At 39.9% G+C, this 12,791-nt stretch overlaps 2 protein-coding genes across 3 annotated transcripts; one reads left to right on the top strand and one right to left on the bottom strand.

Annotated features, from left to right (window-relative positions):
- The first annotated feature begins 3,219 nt into the window (after nt 1-3,219).
- On the top strand, nt 3,220-3,643 carry LOC108023896 (uncharacterized). The gene is made up of 2 exons (XM_017093583.3): nt 3,220-3,387; nt 3,463-3,643. The coding sequence occupies exons 1-2, from the start codon at nt 3,326-3,328 to the stop codon at nt 3,557-3,559; spliced, it is 159 nt and encodes a 52-aa protein (XP_016949072.1). The 5' UTR covers nt 3,220-3,325; the 3' UTR covers nt 3,560-3,643.
- On the bottom strand, nt 3,597-6,305 carry LOC108023895 (mitochondrial intermediate peptidase). Of its 2 annotated transcripts, none has more exons than XM_050887574.1 (3): nt 5,736-6,305; nt 5,151-5,680; nt 3,597-5,089 (listed from the first exon to the last, which is right to left on the bottom strand). In XM_050887574.1, exons 1-3 carry the CDS (start codon nt 5,862-5,864, stop codon nt 3,655-3,657), a joined length of 2,094 nt encoding a protein of 697 aa, XP_050743531.1. In that variant the 5' UTR covers nt 5,865-6,305; the 3' UTR covers nt 3,597-3,654. The 2 variants fall into 2 exon arrangements, with proteins under 2 accessions (XP_050743531.1, XP_016949069.1); XM_017093580.3 differs by having other exon boundaries at nt 5,733-6,304.
- Nucleotides 6,306-12,791: the final 6,486 nt, after the last annotated feature.

Here is a 12,791-nt window from a genome sequence, read left to right as displayed (position 1 = left end):
GAGAAAGTGTATAAGAAAACTCCAGTTAATTCAAAATTACAGAAAACATCGGTTTTTTGTATTCATGCGGATTCAATCCTTATAAAAAACTAAAAACGGTTCGTGGAAAATATTTTCTGTGTACCTGTGTGCTCGGCTTGAAAAAGCTAGGGCAGTTGTTAGTAATACTCAAAGAATAATCCTCAAAAAAAGATAATGCTCCTCCGAAGAGTATTTTTGAGGCCTAGTACCCACATCGACGAAAATTGCGAGCTAATCATAAGAGTACGCGAGAGACAAATATACATTTCGCTTTTCGTCGAATCTGTTTTTCAACGCGGTACTCAGATGAGCTAAGGAAAGCGAGTGGAATTCGAACTTCGCAAAAATGTTTCCCGTTATTAGTGACTGGGCCCACAGGAAGCAATACCGCAAATGGGCAAATCCACAAAATAGTAAAATTTCTAAAAATAATCCAACCGAGAAGCCCATTGAGAAGGAGCATGACCTGTGCCAATCAGTTCGAGTCGAGAGAGCAAATAAAACGGACGTAAAATGAGAAACTAATATCCTCGTCCCCTTGAGTTTATCCGATTAAATCGGTTGGGATTTTTATCAAAGGTTTAACTCCGATTCCCTCAGTGCACATCTATGGCTTTAAAAAAGCTATTACATTTAAATGGCCTTTCAAATATTCCCTCTTATTATTGCTTATGTTATCGTGATAAAAGATTGTCATCATTGTATACGTTTTCGTAATGAATGTTTTAATTTTTACTGAAAAGAAGGAGAACTAAGAGTTGCACTGAGAAAACATCGTTCAACGGATTTCTGTGGGAAGACACTTTCAAGCCCAGTTCTTACATGGACATGGAAAGTGGATGGATCTCTGTGGGAAAACGCTATTAAAGGCTTGACGATACTTCGAACTTTTAGCGATATCTTTTGGAAAAAGATACCCAACATCTATATTAACACCAAGGTTTTTTCGACGCTGCTTCATCGGATTTCACTGGTGAAATCTTGTTTTTTTTTCGGTATCTCCTTGCAAACTCAGATAGTTTGAGGTTTCGCCATTCTGAACATTACCCATCCAAATTTGAGGGAAGCTTTTATGCGATTGTTTGGCGATGAGTTTTAGTGCAACTCTGAGTTCATCTTCTTGGCATTGAAAATGAGAACATACAAGTACGAAAACATAAATAATGTGCCAAGCTAGAGGTATGAACAATAAATGTTCAATACCGAATCGTAGTTTCATATTTGTCAAAAATCCCAAACGATTGAAACGGCCAGTATAAGCCTAGTACTTAGATCGGCTAAGAATTTCACCATTAAAAAAATCGTAATCTTTGCAGTATGACCGAAGATTTCAAAGTTTACCCGCAATGCATGTAACATGGTCTTACTATCAAGGCTCGAAAAATTGCAGCCATTTATGCTTGTGCATAAAGGAATATAAATTTCGAAGGATATTTTTATTTTTTTATAACTAGTTCAAAACTTCCTTCTAGTGTCGCTGATGCTTCTTCGAGACATCTGTAATGCAATTCCGATTTAAAATGGGATTGGTTCCGCTGATACTGCAGGAAGGCGCCAAGCATTTTAGCAATGTCCGTAATGATAAGTCGACCCCTATTTTTCCCACCCTATAAACATCAGCGCGTTCTACAGCTCCGTATAAGCAGTTGATGTTGGTGCAGTGGAGAGCACGCGGAGATCGTGGAGAGCCTTGCAGGAAGTCCATGTAGGCTGCAAAATACCACGCGGCTTTCTCGATTGGATTATCTCCAGGATTTCCTCTGTTCTTCAGATTTGCCGTGTTATGGTATTGCTTCTCTCAATGATGGGCAATATCTTGGCACACCCTTTCTGAAGGACTCTTTCCCGTAATTTCTGAGCTTTTCTTCCATTTTTGAATTTTGGTTTCCATATCGCTTCTTCGCAAACACAGCCAAATTGTTTATTCTCTTTGTCGCGTCTAATGGTGCTCATGAAAATGCACTCGCCAATTGTGTTATTTTTTCTGCCATTTCCTTCATTCAACTACGAAAATAATGTCCCCTTGTCAATCACCTTGTAATAACGACAGACATGACAGCTTGCACGCTTCGAAAAACTAGTGAGACTCCATTTAGACAATTGAAGGCATACCCGGTTTTTCACAAGTGAAAATTCAAATGAAAATTTTTCGAAGGTACTCGTGACTTTCCCGTGAATCTTATAATCATTTGTCGTATGGCCTGTCACTTGCATGTGACAAGACCAACGTGAATTCACTGGTGAAATTCAGACTATGTCCACCGATGGATATATATAATATAAAATACATACATATTTATACGTACAAAAATGCATAAACGCTTCCGAAAAATGTAAGGGCATGTGCTTAAAAATATTTGTTTTACTTGTTAATTTGTATGTTTACTTTACTTTAAGAAAATCAATTAGTTTGGGAGAAAAATTGGTAAAAGTGTAAATTTGAAAATTTGATTTGTTGGGGTCGGTGGGGATTTTCACTTAAAATACGTTATGCTAACATAAGAATCATTAGTTCTTTCATTTCAGTAGATGTTGTGTGGGCGGCAGACAGATTTCAGCGTTTAAACCGTTTGTGGGCGTTAAAGTGGGCGTGGCACATTTTTATAAGCAGCAAAGTTAAAGACAAACACATTTCAGTTAAAATTTTTTTCGCTGATTGTGGGCGTTAGAGTGGGCGTGGCACCCCGCTGAAACAAACTTGCGCTGCGCAGGAAGCCCAGGAATCTGCATGCCTAGTTTGGCTGTTCTAGCTTTTATAGTTTCCAAGATCTCAGCGTTCATACGGACAGACGGACATGGCTAGATCGACTCGGCTAGTGGTCCTGATCAAGAATATATATACTTTATGGGGTCGAAAACGCTTCCTGTTATACTGTTACATACTTTCCGACGAATCTAGTACTCTTTTACTGTACGAGTAACGGGTAAAAAATGGACGCACTTTATATTTCAGAGCACTGCCTAAGCATTGACCTTTTTTTGTGCGTATCCAAACTTAAATAATAAACTTTAATCTTTTTATCTAGTTTTATTTCGTTAACCCGTAACTTGTACTATTGTAGCTAAGTGTTCGTGCTATATATCGTTAAAAAAAACCGATCGCACCTTCTTTGACAAGAAATTCTCACTTTCGGTACTCTGCCTTTGCTTAGTTGTTTGTTTTTGGCAGGGTAGCTTAGTAAGGTAAATATTCGATACCTCGATAGTGTCATCGATAGTTTCCCAGCTCTAGCGTCTAATACTTGTCTTAACGGGTAATGACATTTCCTCGGATATATTTAAAATTTTCATATAAATTATCAAGATGGTGAAGTCGTCAAACCCAATAAATATCTTGCGGAAAATCTACAACAACGAATTCCAATGGTGAGTTAGAAATACAATTTAAATCGATTATATAAATTCGATATTATATAACTAATATTGCAACTTTCCACGCAGGATGCTGGTCAAGAGCTATGGACTGTTTTTTGTGGGTGTTCGTTTAGCCAAAGAGTTCGTTGGCGTGGAGCTGATGCCTGCACTGGGACCCTCCTAGTCATGAAAGCAAAACAACCTTTGTATTTTACACAAAATTAAATTTAAATAAGTTTTATATGAAAATTATATACAATTGAATGAGTTTAATGAGTATTAGCCTCTGCTGACCATAAGTTCTTTAATTTTTAACTCGTCTGAGTCTATCTCGGTTATTAAGCTGTCTGCCAACACGCTGGGGGTCATTTCGCGCTGCAGGAAGTTTGCCACCAGCTTTCGGCCAGGAACTGCTCCTCCGTGCGCCAGAATTTCGGACCGGTACTTCTCGCCTGCTTGGCGGTTAAAGGGGTTTGCTTCAAAGTACGACTGCCAAATCCAGGAGGCAATTGTCTTCGAAACGAGGTATGCATAGTACTTAGCTCCGTAACCTACCAGGTGGGAGAAGCGCAGTTGCCACGCAGTGTTATCCACGTAGGGAAGACCATAGTAACGGTTCTGCACTGAACGAAGTGTCTCGGTGGTGCTGCCGCCCTGCCGGGCCCCTATTCCATGGTACTCCTGGTCAAGAGCCGAGTAAAACACTTGGAGCTGTGTCTCACTGGCGGCGAAAAGGTGTTTAGAGGCACACAGCCGCAACAGCATGTCCTCGGAAATTGGTTTATGCGTTTGGAAGTGACGGGCAAATGTTCGTAGCACGCGTGGATCGCTTGCGAAGTATTCCATGAGTACACTCGGTACTTCAGCGAAGTCCGTGGAACAGCGCGTTCCTGTTACATGCTGGTGTTCGGTGCGAGCTAGCATTGAGTGCATAGCGTGGCCCATTTCGTGGAAAAGGTTATCCACTCGCGCTGGCGATAAGAGACTCGGTCCACTCCAACGCGGCTTCGCTAGACTAAGCATGACCACCACCACAGGCAGCTGGTAGGTGCCGTCTGGCAGACGCTTGCCTCCTTGGATGGTAAAGTGACAGTCTTGGCTGGGCTTACCCGCTCGCTCAAAGAAGTCGCAGTATATATAGCCCAACAGTCCTTCCGTCTCGTGCACCGCAGCCAGCTTGTAAATGTCATTGTGCCAGGACTCACCTGGCTCCATCTCAGTGTTTTCTAGCCGAACTCCATAGAGCGCCTGCAGAAGATTGTCCAGTCCTTCCATGCATCCGCCAAGAGAGAAAAACGGCAGAAACTCGTCGATCTGGGCTTTGAGCGATTCCCGCCTAAGCTGAGAGGTAAAATACGGCGTGTCCCACACTGCGGCCACGGCGTCCGCCTGCCCGCCCTCCCGTCTTTTCATCTGTGTCATCCTGGCAAAGTCGGCATCAGCTCGAGGTCGCAGCTTTTCTGACAGTTGGTCGATGAACTCGCGGACTATCTCCGGACCTTCCATGGTGCTGCCATTAAGGGCCCGATGGGCATAGGTATCGAACCCACAGCTGCAGGCCAGCTCATGCCGGCAAAGTAGCAGGTCTCTTAGCAGATCTTCCTGGCTATCGGTTGGCAGCAGGTATAGTCGATAGGCAGCCTCCCGCATCTGGACGCTTTCCGCGTTTGTGCAAAGTCCAGTGACAATTACATTGCCACCTGAGTTAGGAAAGCTTGGAAAAAATATACATATAACAGTTATGAACTTGTACACATATATAATAATTTACTAACTAGTTACGAATTGACACAGGGACGTGGCTGAGCGGAAGAACACTGGGTTGGACGGCTCCATTCATGAACTTCTGGCCCATCTGAAGAATGCAGTCATTCAGGTGCACAACTCGCAGACGCTCCTTCTCGGGCAAGTGAATTCCACTTTGTTCGAAGTCGAATAGGAACAGACTGGCAACATGCCTGTCCACTTCGCTGGTGGGAAATTTATCCCCATGCTCCACTACTTGGCTCAGGACTTTATAAATAGGCTTGTGAGTGTTTAGGCGCTCCACCACGCCGCAAATGCTGATGCAGGCTTGCTCCGCTGCCTGAGTATACTTGCTTTGGGGATGCGCGATCCGTACGAACTCGGCCAGGTCTGCCACCTTACATAGGGAGTCGGAAAGGTCGTCAAAAATATCGACCATCTTACGTCGACGTTGCGATGAGATAGCTTCCGAGACAAGCTCCTGCGTCCGGGTTTCCGCGTTTTCACGGAGAAGGTAAAAACCTTCAAAACTCCGCAGCTCTGGCATACGAAAGAGGCCCTGCAAGAAGACTGATACTGTTGCTCAGGTTTTGACATACTCTACCTCTTACCACATCAACGCGGGTGAAGTTGATTCGTCTGGCTGAAGGCGCATTGAATGCCGTAGCTAGCGGAGTCCATGCGGAGACACTGCGATTTTGGTGTCGGCAAAACCAACTCAGCAAGGAAGGTTTAAGTACCATGGTTCTTCGAACCGATAGTGAGGTTTCCTTATACAGGGTGGGTTATAAATGTACATATGCAATTAGTTTTCCGTGGATAACAGTCGAGTTGCCAGACGAGTTAAATTTGAGAGCAAATTTAAAAATTCGATAAAACTTAAAAATTTAAACTGTTGAGTTTAGCAAATTAGCAAATTAGACTGAAATTGAATGCATTTAAGGGAACGACAGTAATTGGTTCCTGTTGAGTTTTAACCAGTTGACAAATTTTTGTTGAGTTAAACATCTCATATTTATTTTTTCATCGTAACCTAAAGCCTAATATTTGGTAATAGTTAAACTAAAAAAAAATTGCTGAATCGATTTTAATAAATAACGCTAATGCCCTAATTAGGCAGAGTAGCATTCCGCTTTAGCGACCAAATTCCGCTTCATTAAACATTTCATGCATTAAAATACACGTGTAGGAAAGAGACGGCAAAAAGTCGATACATATCGCTACAGCGAAAAACGGAACCGCACACGCAAATCGATTCAGTATTTCAGTATTTTATTACAGATTTTTATCGAGCTTAGATGATTTTTGGTACTTGTGTTTTGGGATTGAAAAATGCATTTGGATGTTCTTATAAATATTATTCGTTAGCTTAGTCTAACTTCGTCTAAATCCGCGAGCTAATCTTAGAGAGGCCAATATGAGGCTAACGCTGTTTGTAACGGAACTGAGATGAGCTAAACAAAAAAAAAAAAACAAAAATACCTAATTTTGCGAGTGAATTTCAATGATCGCAATGGTCGATGGCTGTGGAAAGACGCTATTAAGCCCAGTACTCACATCGACTTAGATGGTGTATAGGTCGTAGTGGGATAAGGCTTGGCGATACATTGAACTAGTACCGATATATTTTTGTAAAAATACTCAATACGCTTATTAACATCTCGGGTTTTTGTTCATCATCAACGCTTTTTGGTCAGTATGTCCTTGTATACAAATGCGCGGTAAAAATATTTATTTAATAAATTTTTTGTCCGTTTCTTTAACAGCTATATGTTTGATTCATCAGATTTTTATTAAATTTAATTCGAAATTCTTAAAAATATAAAATGATGTATCCAAAATTACAAGATAATATGTCGAAAAACACCGAAGCATTGCTTGTTTCATTTTATTTTTTCACCAATTTTCCGATTGTTCGTATGGCAGCTATATGATATAGTCGTCCGATTTTGAAAAAATTTAACTCGAAATTCCAAACCAATTAAAAATGTTATATCCAAGCTAGGAGGTTATATGTTAAAAAACATCAAAGATATAATTTTTAAAAAATTTTTTCCCTATAGTTTCTATTGGTGCTATAAGATGTAGGTTTCCGATTCGGCTCTTTCCGACTTATATATTACCTACAATAGAAAGAAAACTTTTGTGAAAGCTTCCGACCGATAGCTTTAAAACTGAGAGACTAGTTTGGCTAGAAATGGCTAAATCGTCTAGTGACGATCAGAATCATCAGAATATATATACTTTATGTGGTCGAAAACGTCTCCTACACTGCGCAGCAAACTTCTGACTAAAGTTATTATACCCTCTGGAAGGGTATAAAATTGAACGTGGCAAAAAAGTTTTTTTGGCTCAAACAATATGTATCAACAACTCCAATATATTTCAGTTTAAATCTTGTTTCTAGCATAAAAGCTGCAGGCGGCACAGTCTTTCGCACTCTGCTTAATCAGGACCATGTTGGCGTATTGGAATCGTAACTGCATTGCAGATGGCAGGGATAGAATGGCGAAGCATTCGAGACTCTTAAAGGTAGTCTTCAACTACCAACAAACATAAAAAGATTCTTTTGAACATGCCATTTATTTTTATTTCTTTGTGTACCAGCTGATTCGTCCTCATACCCTTGCAGAGGGCTTAAAAATTGCAGTGAAGAAAACATTTTACGGATTGTTGCTAGCTTTATATTTAAATAACAAAGCAACTTTTTTAAATATTTATTTAATTAATTTTCTGACCGTTTCTTTAACAGCTATATGTTTAAGTCGTCCGAATTAAGCTTAGAACTAATTTAAAAAATGTATTTTAGAGCGGGTATAATATTACAGGGGGGTTGGTAACTCGGCCTCGATATCGCCACATGTTGCCCATGATGTCTTCGACGGTTCTGGTTGCCTTGATGTTCTCTCGCCTCGTTGACTTGGTACTCAAAATCTGTAGCTCCTAGCTTGCTGCTTGTCCCTGACGCGTTGACTCGGCGACTGCTAGTCGCCCGCTAGAAAAGCGTCACCGCTCTAAGACTAGGGTGAACAGAATGACTCGCTTTCCAGGATAACTCCTTTTGACACACGACCGCCTGTCCCTTGCTCTGTTCCGGAAGGTTTCTGCTCAGATCGCGCGGACAGTCAAGGCAAACGCCAGGAAGCTGCCTCGGGCTTAACTTCGCTTCTGCGCCTAGTAAAAGCGAACGTTCCACCCTAGCCTCACACTTTTGCTTATTGTGACGTTCCTTTCCAAATTTAACTACAGATTCCGTAGTCCGGCGGAGTTCCATTATTCCTTTTTGCACACGGCACTTTCGCTCTGCCCGTCAAGTCTCCATTCTCTCTTTCTCCATCCTTGGCCTCCAAACGCTAACGTTATCCAAACTCTCACATTCTCCAAACTTGCCCGTTCTTCAAACATTTACGTTCTCCAAAATCTCACTTTTTCCAACTTGGTCTTCAAACTCTCTCCCCTCCCCTCTTCGGCGAGTCATTACTACGCGAATTCGCCGTGTACCTAGTAAGCGACGAGCCATCTGCTGTTACTGCTGTTGGCATTTGTGTCGGGTTATTAAACTCCCCACAAGCTTGACCGGAACAAGAATCATATAATTAGAATTATGGGCGCAGTTCGTGGTCAAGTAACTCCCCCTTATACATATAAAGGCGATAAAGTTGCAACAATTATGAGTATCCGCAAAGGCCTTATTAATGTAAAATTTTTTCTCGCTTGTTTGAAATTCCAACAATGCAAGCGCCATCCGCCGCAGAGTTACACGGTCTTATCGACACCGAGAAAATTCTAGCCAGCGCAAAAATAATCGCGATGTCCTAGAACAACTTAACTACGATTTTATTCTGTTATGGAAAGATTTCTCAAAGGCGCTTAATAAACGATATCAACACTTAGCGCCTGAGGAATCCACGTCTTGCAGAAGAGCTCCCAAACAGGGGCAGCTGGGGAATAAGCCTGCTAATAGAAAGACGGCTTTGACAGTATCCCAAACAGCCGTAGAACTCAAAACTAAATGTCACTTCTGCAAGACAGATAAACACTTTTTTAAAGTTGCACTTCTTTCGCGAATATCTCGGAAGCAATTTGTCACCGTCACCTTCTGACAATCAGCCCCTTACTAGTGCATCGATTGGTCAACCTTTACCTTAAAGAATCGATTACGTCTTACTCGAAACGGCCGTTGTCGAGGTTCAAGTCGGGCAAGAGACTAACTGTGCGCTAGAATTTTTTTAGACCCGGGGTCACAAGTAAATTTTATTACATAATTTGCAATTAAGACTATACCGCCATTTGGCTAAATTTTCTGGCATTGTGAAATTGCATGTGCAGCCAACTTTTCAGTCCAAACGACTATCAGGCTGTACTCTTTCGAAAAGGTAGTTGAATGCGTAAATCTACCTTCGATATCAGGGTATCGCCCTGTATGTATCATGTATTATTTTCCCTCATTATGAGCAATCAATAGTCAACAGGTATTGCCGTGCACGTGAGCAAGGTCGCACAACCAAAATATCCAAAGGTTATTATCATAGAGGAACATGTCCGATCTTGTTTGGGAATAATGTTTTCTATGATTGTAAGTCTAATTTAGAAATCAAAATAACCATAATAAAGTAAATAAATCACAAGTTATTGATTCAAGCACACATTTTTATGTGTCATAAAGGGATTCAAACAAGAGCTACCCGAGCATGTACATTACCTGACCACATTAAAAGGGACAAATGCACAAAACTAAAGGCGCGCGCTTATTGGCAAGATCATGAGACTGACGTCAACGACCTCACGGCTGACTGACGACGAGCACATCCCCAAACAGGGATTGAAATCATCGCGCGACAACTCACAAGTATACCTGTAATTTAAACTCAAAATAAAAAGTCAACCTGTTGATGAGCTGACGACTCCCAAAAAACTTCTGTAGAAATCGTATCATTTCCCCACCTTTACAAAAATTATTTTTCCCGTTTGTAATTATCCTGAGATACTTTCGAGTTTGCGGCAAACTGTTTTCTCCATCGCTGCAAAAAATTGTATGATGTTTATTGGTTAACCAGTTTGCAGTCTTTCGAGATTTTGTATTTTGCAAAGTAAAATCATATGATGATAGTTTTATTAAAAAACAATTACTCTAGTTTGGATCCTTTTCGAATACAGTTATAATCTCCTTAAGAATAACAATATTATTATTATCAAAAAAACCATAAGCTCTTAAGGATGCTTCGGCAATGGCATGAAATTGGATCGGTGACATCGGTTCGGTATGCACAACCCGAGAATTATTACTATTATTATTCTAATTTAGACAATGTCATTTTTATCATATTCCATTCTGTTTCCAGTTTCTGTTTCGGAATCTACTCATCCTAATCTAACTTATTGAGCCAAAGTTCCTGCAACAGGATTTCCCTATCACTAAATTGGACTTAATAAGCTGAGAGAGTTAAACAGCTTCGATGTCACCGATAGTACGTTTCGTTTTGTCGCTCGGAGTCCCATGACAGCATTGTCAATTTGGAACTTAAAGGAATCTTCGTTAGGCGACCACGATTTTCCTAACGCCTTAGTAGACTCTAAGACGGTTATGGATTTAACTGTTCTCCCAGATGCGTAAGGTGTATTTAAAAACCACTTTTTCATTTCAAAACCTGCAGTTTGAAGACACTATTTATAGTCAACATGTCATCGACATAAAAGTCGGAACCAATAATTTCCGCAGCTCTAGGAAAAGAAAATTTGGTAGACTCACTTAACATTTTATAACACCGAATAGCCAGAAAGGGGCTGGTCTAGTAACGTATGTTACAGTGTTGAGCTTATATAACCTTAACCCTATGAGATGAAACTGCCTTTCCGCTTCAATTATAATCACTTGACGAAACACTTTCTTTACATCGACGGTCAGGGAACCAACACACAGTGGAGAACGCGGATAGAGATATCGGATTGAAATTTGTTTTGTAGCTAGACAGCGACATATTAATGGTATATTAAAAATATTGGTCCGTATATATCGTCCATTTCTTCGCCAATATTAGAAATTAAATTAAAGCGGACCCCTAAAAGAATGCAACACTTTTTTTGAGTTATTGCCAAGATGAATTTATTAAATACTTAATTTTAATTAAGCATTAACAAGGTATATTAAAAAAAAGACAAATTAAATAGTTTAAAGTGTCAAAAGAACATATTAATGCGATCTGAAAACCATTACTCAAGCAAATCGATTTGGTTTTTTAATTTTCGTTGTCCGGATATGTTAGGGTCAGAACTTAATACTAACCCTTTTAAATAAGTCTGTATTTGTAATAATACGCGAAACTTGTTGTGTGTGCTGGCTTCTAAATCGTTAAATTTCTTTATTTTTTGACTCAGCCGCTTCTTCCGAAAGTTCGCCAATTGAAACTAAAGCGTTCTCAATTATGTCAGGCCCGTAAATCAATATTTTATGAACTTTGGCTGGGAGATAGTACCACGAGTATTGTTTAGTTAGTTGTTCAGCTGTATTTCTTGCATAAATTCTAAACTTTTTTTTAATATTGTACCACATCTATCTATCAAGTGACAACCTATCCCTGTTAATTCGGCAGCCAATTTACTGTTTTTAAAAAACTCTCTGGCTGTGTTTTCATCGTTTGAGGATCCACATCCTCCAACTTTTGGTTTGTCTACAATAAGTCCTAATTTTTACGAAATTCTTTTTGAATAGGAGTTTTTCGCTCCTGCATTTCTTATTTCCCATCGTCTGTTCTTAATTGCCATTGTTTAATTGGAAGTGTCTAAGCCATGAATCCCAATACATACCGATCTTTATAAACTGTTCTTTCTAAACAGATTTTTGTTAGTCATTTCGGTTGGTTTGGCATCACATAAATAACATTTGGCTGACGACGATTGGGAAAGTGCGTTACAAACTTTACCATAGCCAGCTGCAGAAAATGAGTAACACTTATAACTATTTCATTTAGTTTATATTGGGTTGGTAACAGGTTAAGTATTTTAGCTTTGAAATATTCATATTCCTGCATTGAGACTTCAGCGCATTCTTTTTTTAATTGAAGTCTTATAGGACGACAGAATCGTGTGGATGATGGCCGAGGATTTTTCCAAATAAATTTTTTGGATTTTGTAAGAAGTTGCAGTGGGACATAGGATGTAACAAACAAATTTGCGCCCTCCAAATTTTTATTTTCGACTTGCTGTTTATATTCGCTATGTCCCGAGCTGCTGTCAAATCCCCATTTTCCAATTAATGTCAGATCATTTATTGAATCCGCATCAAACTCCTTAATACCTTCAGCCTGTAGTTCTAGAATTCGTAAACCTGTATGGTTTAATAGGTTCTGAAGCTCTACTTCAGCAGCAGATTCCGTTACGGTTATGTTGTCAGGGTAACTTTTCTTTTTCTCCTTTACAATATTGTCATAGCATGGTAAAAAGTCTGCATCTATTGTTGCGTTAATAAAAGTTTTTATTAAAATGTATTGATGCTTTGTTAAATTAGCATCCGTTATACGATCAAAGACAGACGAAATTTTAGCTCGTAATATTGAGGACTGCTCTTTTGTTCCGAAACTCATTGCCTGCGCACACATTTAGCTGTGTAATTTCAACAGTAGGCGAAGTGTTGTCCCTTGGGAGCATTCTGCATAATTAATCCTAGGCCGATC

The sequence above is a fragment of the Drosophila biarmipes genome, chromosome 2R (assembly GCF_025231255.1).
Source record: "Drosophila biarmipes strain raj3 chromosome 2R, RU_DBia_V1.1, whole genome shotgun sequence".
NCBI classification, from domain to species: domain Eukaryota; kingdom Metazoa; phylum Arthropoda; class Insecta; order Diptera; family Drosophilidae; genus Drosophila; species Drosophila biarmipes.
The sequence above is the reverse complement of the archived record's forward strand: the minus strand, read 5'-3'. Positions and strand labels throughout refer to the sequence as shown.